Genomic DNA, 15,381 nt, shown 5'->3' with positions numbered 1-15,381 from the left:
GCTGGGTGCTTCTAGGCCAAGATCAATTGATCTTGGCTGGCCTCACTTACACATTTGGTTCCAAAAGACTTCTGAAGGCCTCACTCAGAACTAGTGGGACATCACTCCTGCCAAAAAGTCTATTGGGCAGAACAAGTCATGACACCAGCCCAGATTCAAGCCATGGGAGAACAGCCCCCCTCCCTCCAGAAGAGCGACAAAGTATCATGTTTTATAGCCACTTCCGAGGTCTACCACAGGCCTCAAGCTTTTCTCTGCATCCCTTTTAGTTCCTAGTTAAGCCTTAAAGTGAAAAACTCTGTTTTAAAATAAAGATGGATGGATGGTTGGAAGGATGAACAGAAGGATGGTGGGGTGGATGGGTGCTGCTGTATGTGAATGAGTGAGTGGGTAGATGCGTGAATGTGTAGCTGTTGGATGCATTCTGTAGTGGTGTGCTTAGAGGGTGGACAAATGGAGGTTGTTTGGATGGATGGTGGGTTTGTGGATGATAGGCAGAAGGCTTTCACATCCTGCTCTCAGCCCTAAGAGCCCAGGGGCGTGGTCACACAGGAACCATACTTGCCATTGTGCAGTCCTTGCAATCTCCTAGCGGGCAAATAAGTCACCTCCCTGCCCATTGCACCTCACCGGCTGCTCTGTTGCTCCTGGGCTGGCCAGCCAGGACAGAGCTCACACCCAGGGCCTGTCACCATGACTGCATGTCTCTCCTTTCCCTCATGGTGACACTCCTGTACTTAAACTTCTCAGTAGCCCCCCATTTCCTACAGGATAGGGGCCAAGTACCTTGCTGCAGCATCAAAGGGTCCCCACGGCCTGGCCCCTCTTGTCTCTCCAACATTTTCTTCTGCAGTGCCAGACCATGCCATCCCTCCCCCCTCCCCCCAGTCCCCCTGAGCCATGCTGTAGGCACATGTGACTCCCCTACTTTCCCGGAAGACGCCAGGCTTTCCTACACCTCCCTGATTTTGCATGTTCTGTTCTCTCTTGGGAATACCCTCTCCACCCTCAGTCAGGCAAATGCCTACTCGTCCTCCAAAACTTCACCCTGTACTCAACCACCATCTTGTCCTTGAAGCATCTTCTACAAGCCTCCATCTGTCACATTTCTCTCTCCCACTAAACTTAACTTCCTTGGGGTCATGTCTCACTCATGGCAGCATCCTCAGCATCCAGCCCAGTTCCAGGAGCCTAGAAGATGCCCAGTAAGTGTTTGCCTAAAGGATCCGTCACCTGCAGCTTTGACACGTTCCCCCACACCACCTTCTCCCGTCCTCACCCTCCCCCCCGCCATTCTCTCAGTGAGTGTCCATTTGTGTGTCCAGCTCATGACCAGGTGCTAGGAGACACAGTCACTGGCCACAAAGAGTTGACAGTAGCATTGAGGGAGTGGAAACAGGCATGTGCACACATGATTTCCCAGAAATTAAAGTTCTGTCCTCCAGAGGCCACGTGAGCAACAGCACCATCACTGGGAGAACTCAGGGCCCTCAGGATTCAGAGAGGAGATCACAGTGAAATTGGAACATGAGGGCTTTGATGGATGAGGAAGAGAAGAAGGCTTTTGGGGCCAGGGATCTGCAGGAGTGAGGCTTGGCCGTGAGGATGCAGAAGACAAAACCACGAGCACAAGACGGGGACCCAAGGGGAAACGAGTACAAGGCTGGGAAAAGATGTTGAGGTCAGATGGTGAAGGGCCTCAAATGACAAGGATGAGAAGGAAACTAGAGTTTATTGAGGATGTATGGGCCAGGGTCCTCAAAACTACCCTATGAGGTGATGGCTCAGAGACATTAAGCAACTTACCCAAGAACACACAGCTAGGAAATGGTAGGCCTGGGATTCAAAACCAGTCCGACTTGAAAACCCAGCTCCTTGAAACTAAAAACAGAACTACCATATGATTCAGCAATCCCACTCCTGGGCATATATCCTAAGAAAACCATGGTTTGAAAGGATACATGCACCCCAATGTTCATTGCAGCACTATTCACAATAGCCAAGACATGGAAACAACCTAAATGTCCATCACCAGATGAATGGATAAAGAAGATGTGGTATACAATGGAATATCACTCAGCCATAAAAAAGAATGAAATAAGGACTTCCCTCATGGCACAGTGGTTAAGAATCCTCCTGTCAATGCAGGGGGTGCGGGTTCGAGCCCTGGTCTGGGAAGATTCCACGTGCCATGGAGCAACAAAGCCCGTGCGCCACAACTACTGAGCCTGCACTCTAGAGCTCTCGAGCCACAACTACTGACCCCATGTGCTGCAACTACTGAAACCCACGTGCCCAGAGCCTGTGTTCTGCAACAAGAAAAACCACCGCACTGAGAAGCCCATGCACCGCAACGAAGTGTAGCCCCCACTCTCCACAACTAAAGTCCACACACAGCAACAGCCAAAAATAAATAAATAAATAAATAAATAATAAATCTTAAAAAAAAATTAAAGGGTCTACTAAAAAAAACAAGAATGAAATAATGCCATTTGCAGCAACACAGATGGACCTGGAGATGATCATACTAAGTGAAGTAAGTCAGACAGAGAAAGACAAATATCATATGATATCACTTATATGCAGACTCTAAAAGAATGAGATACAAATGAACTTATTTACAAAGCTGAATCAGACTCACAAACATAGAAAACAAATTTATGCTCACCAAAGGGGAAAGGTGGGGGGCGGGATAAGTCAAGAGACTGGGATGAACATATACACACTACTATATGTAAGATAGATGATCAGCAAGGACCTACTGCATAATACAGGGAACTCTGCTCAATATTCTCTAATAACCTAAATGGGAAAAGAATTTGACAAAGAATAGATATATATACGAATAGATAACTAAATCACTTTCCTGTACACCTGAAACTAACACAACACTGTCAGTCAACTATACTCCAATATAAAATAAAATTTTTTAAAAAATAAAATAACACGCAGCTCTTCATTCCACTGGACTCTATCAATCCAGAGGCAGAAGGCAGGGTGGAGCAGTAAGGGTCACCGATGAGAAGGATCTTTACAAAGATTACGACAATGCTATCTGGACTGTGTCCTCTGTCCCTGAATCAAGGAGCTCCGGGCCTATTCCTTCCCTTGTTGAAAGCACAGACCCTCCACGAGCCACCGAAACAGTGTGTTTACCTCCACTGATTCTGAGAAGACAGGACAGAGACAGAGGCCTTGAGACTAGCCCTGGACTGAACAGGTGACCTTGGCCCGTCCTACCCCAGCGAGCCTCCCCTCCAAGGCCTCCCCCGCATCCCGGTCAGCACAGCCGGATCTGTGTTCGTTTCAGGGAGGTCCTCAGAGGACAGGTCACGTGCTGCCTGGAAATCAATGTGTGTTTGACCAGCTGCTTCCCTTTCATCTCTTCATTGTATAATTCTGCCCCCAGAATGGAAAAACATTGGTCTGGCAAGATTTGTTCTTTTTAAATCTGACCAGAGCCTCACTAAGGTCCGTTAATCTTTAACTCTTTATAGATTTCTACCACTTAGAATATATGCCCTGTGCTTGCATTTCACGCGGGGATTCAAGTTCTGCTTCCATATTGATGACGACTAGGGAGACTTATCTTCTCTCTGGGGTTTTCTTCTGTGGGCTTATTTATCAGATCCAGCATGCCAAGATCCCCATAGATCTTTGCCTTATTCAGGAGACAATTGGTGGTTAGGACCTTGGGCTTTGGGTCACACAGAGCCAGACACAAATCCAGTCCCCAGCCCTGCCACTCCACCCATGCGGCCTTGAGCAAGTCACACGCCTCTCTAAGGCTCACCGTCTTCTGACAATGAAGACGCAAGGGAGTCATATCTCACCCGGGGCTGTGTTATCAGCACAAGGCCCACATACACTCATAACAATTACTTTTGAAAAGTCCTTGACTCTGCAGAGACGCCTGTCTCCTCACCCCCGTCCTTCACCTTTTTCCAATCTCCCCTTTTCTTCCAAGAATAACTGTCTCCCCTTTGTTCACTGAGTCAACTTTTGGGGGCCATCTCTAATCCTCCCTTCTACCCAGCACTTCTGATTAGCTCCATGAGAAGGTCTGGGGTAAAGTACACAAAACCACAGACCTCCATAAAAGGCAGGGAGCTGGACAAACTTGTGAATATGTAGAATGCATTTTTTTTTCAGATTTGTTACTGGCCAAAAATATTTTAATGGTAGTGTGTGCATATATATGTGTGTGTATATATATGTGTGTGTGTATATATATTTATAACTGAATGACTTTGCTGTACAGCAGAAATGGACACATTGTAAATCAACTATATTTCAATTTTTTTTTTAAAAAGAGTATCATCAAAGTGAAAACACAAAATTTATAAATCTTTTGTTAAATCTCAAATCCTCAAGGCCAAGTACACCAAGTACTTGAGAAAGACTGCTGAAGAGAAGTGATTAAAAAACAAAAACTTGGCCACCCCTACCCAGCCACTGGCCCAATGGGCCTACTGAAACCACAGCAAACATCATACGGGTCAAGAATCTGCCTACACCTATTTTCTACCTAATAGTTGGCAAAGGCTGCTCTTAGTTGCCTAGCTTCTCAGATAAGCTGCCCCACCTCCCACTTTAGTCCTTTTGTGGACACGTCCCAGGGGAAGTACACTGACTGGCCACTAGTAGGTAGATAAACTATGTGGACCCTTTTCCCACCTTTTAGTGACCCTGGTGTAACACAACTACTAATGACATCTCACTTAAAAATTCCTTTAGTAACTGCTTCCAACCAAAAACCACTCTTGCATCACTGCCATGACATGGCAAGACACAGAACCGTGACATCTCCAGTGTTCCCATCCACTGTATCTCCCATTGGATGAAATGGTCACTTAAAGACTGAAATCAGACTGGAACTCAAAGACTGACTTCTTCTGATTTCCTACCAGCTATGCCACTATACAAGATCTCTCAGCTGAACCAGTGCCCTGGGGGACCTTCTTGTCAGACATCTGTAACTCCACCCAAATCCGCCCAGTCCTGTCTTCTGGGTTGGTGAGCCTCTATTCCATAAAGTCTCCAACCCAATATAGTCCTGTCAGGTCAGGAGACACCCAGCACAATTGCCCCCCTGGCACAGCCTTGGAAGTCATGTGTGTAGGGGCTCCCACCAGCTGTCAATGAAAACATGTTGCCTGCCATACCAGTAAGTAAACAAAGGATGCTGCAGCCATCAAGCCATCACATTACAGCTGCCTCTAGGGTGAGCCCTGAGGGAACTCAGAATGGAAACCTGATGCCTGCCATCTAGCAGTCAGCCACTGCTGCTACCCCTGACAGTATGCCCCGAGGAGACTCAGGATGAGAAAGCACAGGATACTGGTCCCAGATAGCTGAGGTGTATATCAAAGGAATGATTTCAGTGAGCCAAGACTCTTGTATCTTTCTATACATAGAAAAGCGCTAAATTCACTAACTTGAGTTGTCTGGTTTTCTTTAATTAACAGGAATCTTTTGATGTTTCAACTATCTGGTCTTTGTTGCAAAAACTCCTATATATCCTGCCTCCTCCCTTACCTCTTCAGAGCAGTCCCTTGGAGCTATCTGAGAGGCTGTGTCCTGGGCCTAAGTCTGCAGTTTTGTCCACCTATTAAAACATAATTCTCTGGCTTCCCTGGTGGCACAGTGGTTAAGAATCCACAGCAGTTAAGAAGCCTGAGCACCACAAGGAAGAGTAGCCCCCGCTCGTCTGCAACTAGAGAAAGCCCACACGCAGCAACGAAGACCCAAAGCAACCAATAAATAAAAATTAATTAATTAATTAAAAAAACATAATTCTCAACTTGTGCATTTTTTTCAGTCGACAAAGCTATGGGTAATCCCCCCACCTGACAGCTACGCACAAAACTACCACGACAAACAACATCTCATTGAGCATCCTGGATCTGCCCACTTGACCACGTCCTTCCTGTGGGCAAGGCTCTTGCTAGTCCTCATCTTCTGTATCACCCTTTCCAAGGTGCTCTATTCATCTGGCAGCAACCCAGGAGAGCTACCATACCACCACCGCCACTGGGATGGAAGGAAGGCATGTAAAAAGTGACCCCCCTCCCTAAAACTGGGCCCTGGTATGACTTGGCAGGGGGCCTCCCAAGACGGTAGATGTATATGGCTGCCCTTGCGGCACTTATCTTCCCAGGCTATGGGAGGCTCTGCTTTCCTTGGAGCCCTGAGCCTGGCGCGCCATTTCTGATGGCATGTTGTAGTCACATGACGTAACAGGCAGGAATGGGGACTGCAGGGGGAGTTTATAAACACAATTTAACAGGGCTTCCCTGGTGGCACAGTGGTTAAAAATCCGCCTGCCAGTGCAGGGGACGCAGGTTTGAGCCCTGGTCCGGGAAGATCCCACATGCCGTGGAGCAACTATGCCCGTGTGCCACAACTACCGAGCCCTCCTGTGACAATTACTGAAGCCTGCGCGCCTAGAGCCCATGCTCTGCAACAAGAGAAGCCATGGCAATAAGAAGCCTGAGCGCTGCAATGAAGAGTAGCCCCCGCTCTCTGCAACTACAGAAAGCCCGTGCACAGCAATGAAGACTCGATGCAGCTAATAAATTAAATAAATAAATAAATAAGTAAACAAACACAATTTAATAAAACAAACCCAAAAGTCACATTTGCATTCAGCAGTTCCATCCCATTCTGGTGGCCGTTCACATGTACAGAGGGGATCGACTGGGGCTTTTACACTCCTGGCTACATAGGAAAATGACTGCTCACTTCTTGGTATCAAAACCCTCCCCAAATGCAAATGCAAACTACCCTGAAATACTCTTATTCGCCAAGCAAAAATCCAAGAGTTCAACAACATAATCTGTTAGTGAGGAAACACACTGTCATGCACTGCTGCTGGGAAGGCAAAATGGAACAATCCTACGGAGGGAAATTTGGTAACATTTAGCAAAAGTACATCAAAGTCTTTGACCTTTGACACAGCAATCCCACCCTTAGGAATCCATCTCCAAAATACATTTGCAAAAATATAAAACGACTTAACCGCTTATTGCTGCACTATTTATTATAGCAAAAGACTGGAAATAACCCATGTGTCCATCAGTAGGGGATGGGGTCTGTACACACATCCACACGATGGAGCACTCTGCTGCTGTAAAAGGGGAGGAGGAAGCCCTACCTGTATTGCTGTGAGTGATCTCTAGGATGTTTGGTTCCTTTTTTTTTTTGGTTACTTTTTTTAAAACTATATAGCATGCTACCATTTACCTAAGAAAGGGAAAGTATGACTATATATTTATATTTTTAATAAAAGGATAAAGCACATAATAAAAGAGCTATATCAGCCAATGGCAATGTATGAAACTTGTTTGGATCCTGATTCAAACACACTGAAACCAAAAATTATAAGTAAGCACTTTCTGGATATTTGATGATATTAAGGAGTTAATATTATTGGTTTTTAGTTGTAATAATGGTGTTGTGTTATGTTTTTTTAATTAGGTTTGTTTTGTTTTGTTTTGTTTTGTTTTTTGGCTGCACCACGCAGCTTACGAGATTTTCGTTCCCTTACCAGGAATTGAACCCTGAGTCTTTGGCAATGAGTGAGGAGTCCTAACCACAGGGAATTCCCTAAATGAGTCTTTATCTTTTAGATATACTTCTTGAAATGTTTCCAGATGAAAGGATATGATGTTTGGTATTTGACTCAAAATAATTTTCGAAAATGGCCTTGGGCAGGGATAGAGATGAAACCAGATCAGTCATGGGTTAATAATTATTGAAGCTGGTGATGAATCCATGCGAGGTCAGTATACAATTATCTCTCTGTTTACGGAGGTTTAAATGTTTCCATAATAAAATAGTCAAGAAAGCAAAAGAAACGGTGAGAAGAAAGGAAGGGAGGGAGGGAGGGAGGAAGGAAAAGAAAGGAAGAAAGAAAAACACTTCCCATGCAGTGTTATCACAATCTGTAGAAATGATTGTCATGTGTCAATGAAAGGTAACTGACCCACTCTGCAGAACCACTTTCTAGACAGAAATAAATCCCCAGGCCACCTCCCCAAAGTGGGTTTAAGATTCTGGGGCTTGTAGACCTGGTGTTTCATTTGCATCTTTGCATATTCATGAAGGCTTCAAAGCCGAGCGTTCTGGATAGACCTTGGTGCCGCTCAGCCCCTGTGACCTCTCAACAAGCCCTCTCACTCCTGAACACGGTGGACACAGGGAGGCAGCTTTGTTGGGCCACCCTCATCCTTTCAGACATTAACCTCACACATGGCACAGCAACAGCTCAGGGATTGGAGTGAGGTTGTTCTCCACGACGATGTTAATTCCAGACACATATTTAAACACAGGAAAAGAGAAGATTTTACAAGTCTCTAAAATAAAATGAGCTCTTGAGGAGAAAAATGTGGATGCGGAAGGTTTTCTTTATCAGCAGGAGTGTGAGGTCACCTGTCCCCTGCTAGGACACTCGAGTCTCTGGCAGCAGGAAACCCAGCAAAGAGAGCAGGCAGCGGAAGGCAGCTCCTGCCCAGACCCTTGTGAGGAGCATCTCTGGGGAGAGATGGAGCCTCAATGTCTGTCCCAGGGCTCTCTGCTCCAACCCCATTGCCCTCGGGGAGCTCTGCTGCCCCACCAGCTGGGGACACAGGGCAAGCTGCTTGACCGCTCCAGTGATACAGGGACAGGGCTGCCCGCCTCACACAGAGATTATAAGGATCATGGGAAATCGAGAAATCGTTTCATGGAGATGGTTCTCTGAGCTCTGATTTATCCCCATGGGCAGACCCATCAGCTAAAGAATGCAAGGGCACATTTCCTCCCCAGCTCCTCTGAGCAATGCTCTCCCCGTGAGCCCGCCTTGGAGGCCCTTGGCTCTCTCCTGTCCCCCCTCCCCGCCCACCCAGGACTGCTCACACATACAGCCTCAGGGTGGTTCCCCCACTGGCCTGGTTCCCCTCCTTCGTCGCCCTACTGGCTTTTGGGGATCGGTCATAGGTCTCTGAATCTCCGCAGCTCTTCTCTAAGGTTAGGAAATGACACGTCAGTTTAGGATGTCCTAGAGTATTTACATCTCTCTTTCTCAATTATTAACAAATCTGCCCCTTCCTTGGCACCCCCTTGTTCACCTCTCTCCCTCCTCCCCTGGCCTGCCCATCCCCCACTTGCTCACCTCTCTGATCCCAGCAGTCCTTAATACCCAGCTGGAACCTCACCCCCTCCAGGGAGCCCTCACGGACTGCCAGCCCCACACAGATCCCCTCTCCCTTCTTCACACACTGTTCTCAGATGCTCTCCTTGCTTTACACACCCCAAGTGATATCACCCCAGACAGAAAGGAGCACCCCAAAATACTCATTAATGGATTAATTCAAGCATGATGGAGTGGGCTGAGGGAGGATAAGGGTGATGATATGCAATACTCCTGCAACACTTCCACAGAGCACTTTCACTCAACTCACTGGCCTGATCTCAAGGCCCCAGAAGCAGGGCAGCACGGACCAGCACCTCTTCTCTCCCTTGCCTTTTTAAAAATTTATTTATTTATTTATTTATTTATTATTTATCTATTTTTGGCGGCATTGGGTCTTCATTGCTGCGCACGTACTCTTTCTAGTTGTGACAAGCGGGGGCTACTCTTCATTGTGGTGTGGGCTTCTCACTGTGGTGGCTTCTCTTGCTGCGGAGCACGGAATCTAGGCATGCTGGCTTCAGTAGTTGTGGCTCACGGGCTCTACAGCACAGGCTCAGTAGTTCTGGTAAGCCAGGCTGACAAGGAAGCCCAGGGCCATGGCTGGCCCCGATTAGATGCTCTAGACAAGCCAGACCAGGCCAGGACCCACCATCCACCTGACCCAGCCACAGGGCTCTCTTCTTGCACTTTTAGACTGGGCAGGGTGGGGATAGGCTGCCCACTGTCCCACTGAGATGAACCCCAGGCTGGCCAGGGAGGGATGCAGAGCCAAAGCCTATGTGAACAGCTGATGGTCTGAGCATCCCAGAGCCTGGTGAGAAGAGATGGGAAACAGGCCTGATGAGGGGTACACCCTGACCACAGCAGTGGCCCTCAACCAGGGGTGATTTTGCTCCCCCACCCTCTGGCCTGGGGCATTTAGCAATGTCTCGAGACATCTTTGTGGGAGGTGCCAACTGGGACTTGGTCTGTAGAAGCCAGGGATGCTGCTAAACATCCTACAATACACAGGCCAGCTCCCCTCCCCCCAGCAAAGAATTAAGTGGTCCAAACTGGAGATAGTGCCAATGTTACGAAACCTTGGTGTAGATCAGGGCAGGTAAGACAGGCTCAAATCCAAGCCACACCCTGGGATGAAGCTGCCCCTACCCTGAGGAAGAGGCATCTTTTCCTAACTCAGCCAGATGCAGTGTGAGGGCTCACATGAGCCTGGGGAGGGGGGGGGGGTTGGAGCCATGGTGGAGCTAGAGTGGGAAGAACATGTACCTGCTGTCACCTAGGCTGTGAGTTGTGCAAAAAGCAATTTAAAAGAGATATTTAGTCTTTAACAGAGGGTCAAAAAGTCAGCCCACATGATTATGTCATCTTCTTGCTGGCAAAGACAGAGGTTTTAAAGCACAATGGCATTTCTCACCGGGTGAGAAATGAGATATTCTCAAAGATCTTCACTGTGGTACTATTTCTCACAGTAAAGGATCGGAAAATAATATGTACATAAATGTCCATCAGTGGGGGACAAGCTGGATAAATAATGGAATATCCTGCAAAAGAATGAGGTCTCCAGAATACAGTCAGTGAAAAAAGCTGAGTGCAGAACACTGTGGAGTACGGTTCTGCCACTAGGCGAAAGGGAAGGAGAAAGTTAACAGCGTATTGTCAATTGCTTACATTTGCATAAAGCAGTGGATCTCAAACTTCACTCCGCATCAGGGGGCCTTTTTAGTCATACTGACTTCAAGCAACCTCAACCTTGCCTTTTTGGAGAGGAGGGATGTGGGGAGTGCCCCACTTTTCTTTCCTGGAATTAAACTGTTTCCCCGGCTCTCCGGATCCTGGACCCCCACAGGCCGGGCCACCCGCGCGGCGTTTAAGACAAAAGCCTGTAAGTGGGCTCTTTCCCTAATTACTCCAGCAAACCCAGGAGACTGTTTCCCAGCCCTCAAGTGGCCGCTGAAGGTGAGACGTTCAAGGCGTTTGAATGAATCCCAAAGTAACCGAAGAGCTGGGATCAATAAGACACCCCTCCCCCCCACCCCCATTTCCTTTTCTTTCGCAGGTAAGGGAACCGAAGATCTGAACTAGGCAGACGCTGGCGGGGGACAACCTGGCCCTCCGACATCCCCGCCCCCGCCCCTCTGAGCGGGGAGGAGCGACGGCTACGATGGATCCTCCCGCCCGCTTTGTGAGCTCTTGCAATCCAGCTGTCGCCGCCCGCACAAGCCCCCTGCCCCCGGAGGGCGCACATTTCCGGGCCGCCCACCAGCTAGATCACACTGCCAGCCCAGATCTGCTTCCGCCAGCTCGGTCCCCGCCAGGCCCCAGTCGCCCCCCGAAATGCCGGTCGACTTTACCGGGTACTGGAAGATGCTGGCCAACGAGAATTTCGAGGAGTACCTGCGCGCGCTGGGTAAGCGCTGCCCTCCACGTTCTGCCCCGGGCGCCCGGCCGGGCCGCAGAGGGTGGGATCCCAGTGGGTGGGTGCCCTCCTGAGCTGGCCGCCCACCCGGCTGCCTCCGCCGGTCCAGCCGCCGCCCGGAGCACCCCAGCCAGGGAAGGGGCGTCTCCAGGGGGCCAGCACGCTGCGAATTGGAGGACGGGGGTTATTAGGGTTCATGGTGGTCAATATCTGATGGTTGGCTCTCGAAGTGGATAGTTTCATTAGGAAAGCTGGTCTTGGCTGGCTAGTTTTGGTTTTCAGAGTTAGCATAAGGGTAGAAAACTTTGTTGTAAAAAAAAAAAAAGAAAGGAAAGGAAGGAAAGAAGACACAGACCAGCTACACACTGAGGCCGTGCTAATCGAGCAGGGAACCGGGATGGTTTTCTTGGGGTGGCGGAGGCGGTGGCCGGAAGAGCGGGCTCCTAGGGCCCGGCTACCTTGGCAGCAGTTCTTTCAATTTTCCAGTCAACTTTCTGCTCCTCTCTGCCCGGCACTCCCTGCAGATGTCAATGTGGCCTTGCGCAAAATCGCCAACTTGCTGAAGCCAGACAAAGAGATCGTGCAGAACGGCAACCACATGATCATCCGCACTCTGAGCACTTTTAGGAACTACATCATGGACTTCCAGGTTGGGGAGGAGTTCGAGGAGGATCTGACGGGCATAGACGACCGCAAGTGCATGGTGAGGCTTTGCGGACCCGTGGGCCTCTGCTACCCAGGAGTCCTGCCCGAAGGCAGGGCTAGTTCGCCTGAGAAGGGAGCAAGGGCTTTTGTGTTCTTAGGGGCCGGAGATCTTCACACTCCCAGCCCCCAAAGTAGGGAGCACCTGACTCATCGTGTATCCCCTCCCTAAGGAAAGCCGTGGTTTGTTGTGTCTCTACTGTGTCCCAGCATTGGTGCTTTATACCCTTGACTTCATCTAATCCGCACGACAGTGTTTGAGGGAGGTCTCAGTAAGCCCATTCTACAGGTGAGAAAACAGTCTCAAAGAGATGAAGCTACGTGCCCAGAGCAGCACAGCTAGGGAGGGGCTGGGCAGGAATTCCAGGCAAATCTGTTGACTCTCTTCTCCTCTAGCTGAACTGTAGACTGGGGGAGGAAGGAGAGAAGGGAGGAAAGCAAGACAAAACACAGGCAACCTTCTGAAGTGTAAACTTCCTACATGACCTAGCATGAAGCCACTCTAGGAAGCAGGGGGCACGTGATCGCTGCCTTCTGACCTGCCCCTCCTCATCCCCAAACTGGGGTTTGGCTCCTGGCCATCCCCTTCCCTACCCTATCCTCCAGTGCTGTCTGAGCTTCCTTTGAACCCTGCAGCCAACACCTACTTTGTAGCTCAATGCCACTGCAGCCCAGGCCAGTGGAAGCAACAGTGGGGGAGGGGAGCGAGCCTCCCGCCCCTAAGGGTGGGAAGCTGATGACCCAGAGACTCCAATTAGCGCTGCCACAGTGGCCTCTGGAAGGTCAGCCCCTGGCCTCCATCAACATTCTCGGGGTCACTGGGAGGTCAGGGTGCTCCCGGCCTCCCTTTCACAGTCTTGGGTGCAGAGCTAGCTCACGCCCACCCCCGGGGAGCTGCTTTGTTTATTGATGAGATTCTCTCCTTCCCCACCCCCTCCCATCCTTTACTGAGGGTCTGCTCCGTGCCCTGCACGGTGCCAGCTATTTTACACCACGGTCCAGTGAGGGAGGGATCCGTAACCCCGTATTTTACGGTGATTGAGGCTCCCAGAGGAGATTCCAGAGACCGGACTTTGAGGCCCACACTCCTACTCTGGGCCAGGCTCCTCTGCAGGTAGCCTTTGCGGAAACTGGGTGGCTGGGGTTTGCTAGGACTGTGGTTGAAGGAGTGCCGGTGTCTGGGGATAAGGAGCCCCAGGCCAGGATGAGTCACCACCCCACCGCTTGCTGATTCATCTGAAGGGGATCAGGAGTCAGTGTCTGAGTCTGCGCTTGGAATGGTGGCGGAAGAGAGGGTGGCCGGCAAGGAGGGTCCTTGGAGAGGTTACTGGTGGGAGAAAACACTATTGTTGTAGGGGAATGTTAGGTCATGCCTTTAAAAGGCCCAAGTCCACTTAATCCTCAGAGAGGCTCACAGCGGGAAAGGAGACCTTCAGACAGGGTCTGCCTTGGTGAGGTGGGGGCCCTGCCTGTCGCACCACTGCCGAAGGTCTGGTCCCTGGCTCGCTGCCCGGAACTGCACTTAAGAACAGTCCTTGTCCCCAGCCCACTCTTGAGGTACTTACAGGGCACAGCAAACATCTCTGTTTATTTTGGGTCACTGCCATCTCTGGAATGTGCTGGCTTGTACTCACTTGGCTAATTATCTTCACTCTTTCATTCCCACCCTCATCCACTAATGCGTGAAGCGTTTAGTGATCATCTAGTGATACTAGTTAATACAGGCAGACCTTGGAGATATTGTAGGTTTGGCCCCAGGCCCCCGCAATAAAACAAACATCCTAATAAAGCAGGTCACGTGAAGTTTTCTGTTTCCCAGTGCACATCAAACGTATGGTTACACTATACTGTGGTCTACTAAGTGTGCAGTAGTATTATGTGTAAATAACGGTGTATATACCTTAATTAGAAACTACTTTAGGGACTTCCCTGGTGGCCCAGTAGTTTAGACTCTGCACTTCTAATGCGGGGGCACAGGTTTGAGCCCCAGACAGGGAACTAAGATCCCGCATGTGGCGCGGGCAGGAAAAGAAAAAAAGAAAAACTACTTTATAACTGGAAAATGCTCACCATCATCTGAGCCTTTGGCAAGTTGTGATCTTTTTGCAACAGTAATGTCAAAAATCACTGATCACAGGTCACCATAACAAATCATGGGAAAGTTTGAAATACTGTGAGAATTACCAAAATGTGACACAGAGACCCAAAGTGAGCAGATGCTGTTGGGAAAATGGCAACAATAGACTTGCTTAGTGCAAAGTTGCCGCAAACCTTTAATTTGTAAAAAAACACAGTATCTTCGAAGTACAATAAAATGAGGTGTGCCTGTAGTCATCAAGCGCCGAAGTACTATTCCCGTTCTATTTTAACTCAGCGAATTTCACAATGCTAGTTTTAACCCCATTTTACAGATAAGAAAACCAGGGCAGGATTTCCTGTTGTGTGACCTTGGGGGATTAAGTGGCAGAGGGAGGATCTGAATGCGGTCTGACCCAGTGGAACATGTAACAATCTCTGATGTCCAGAAACTGACAGTCTTTGTGGTGCAGACAGACACACACAGTCAGAACACAATGTGATCAGTGGTGACAAAGGGAAGCGCCAGAGGAGGGGATCCCAGAAGGAGTTCTGGAGGTGGCGACGTCTCCACTTACTTGTAACAGAAAAGGGGTGGGAGGGAGGTGTTTAGACACAAAGGAAGGGGCACATGGCCACCCTCCTTTTTTGGCCATTAGGCATTAGGACAGTGGTAGGTGAACAGATCAAGGAGCCCAGCAGCTGGGCAAACTCGATGACATTGGACAAGGACTCGTGGTCACCTATGCTGTCCCAGCACTCAGGGTGGCCCCCTCCGAAGTAGACGGCACGCACCTACCGTGCTGTCGCCTGTTGGGAGGATGGAGGGCCCTCTGCTCCAGCCTTCCCTTGGCCCCTGCACTGCAGAGAAGCCCTTCTCCCTGGCTGCCCAGCTGGAGGGGGACCACAGCGCGGCTGGGGGAGGGCGTAGGATAATAGAGTGATAGCTGTCCAGCCTGGTGCTTGTGAATGGAGGGGAGCTTCCTGCAAGGGGCCATGTGGTTGAGGCCTG

The 15,381-nt window shown here is 49.4% G+C and overlaps 1 protein-coding gene across 1 annotated transcript in view; it reads left to right on the top strand.

Annotated features, from left to right (window-relative positions):
* Nucleotides 1–11,336: 11,336 nt before the first annotated feature.
* The window catches only part of RBP1 (retinol binding protein 1), a 79,446-nt gene continuing 75,401 nt past the window's right edge, over nt 11,337–15,381 (top strand). Inside the window, 3 exon segments of the mRNA XM_057739731.1 lie at nt 11,337–11,459; nt 11,462–11,582; nt 12,116–12,294. Coding sequence (XP_057595714.1) covers nt 11,337–11,459; nt 11,462–11,582; nt 12,116–12,294 — 423 coding nt within the window.

The sequence above is a fragment of the Hippopotamus amphibius genome, chromosome 6 (genome assembly GCF_030028045.1).
Source record: "Hippopotamus amphibius kiboko isolate mHipAmp2 chromosome 6, mHipAmp2.hap2, whole genome shotgun sequence".
In the NCBI taxonomy this organism is placed as follows: Eukaryota; Metazoa; Chordata; class Mammalia; order Artiodactyla; family Hippopotamidae; genus Hippopotamus; species Hippopotamus amphibius.
Note: the sequence above shows the minus strand (reverse complement) of the source record. Positions and strands in the feature narration are given on the sequence as shown.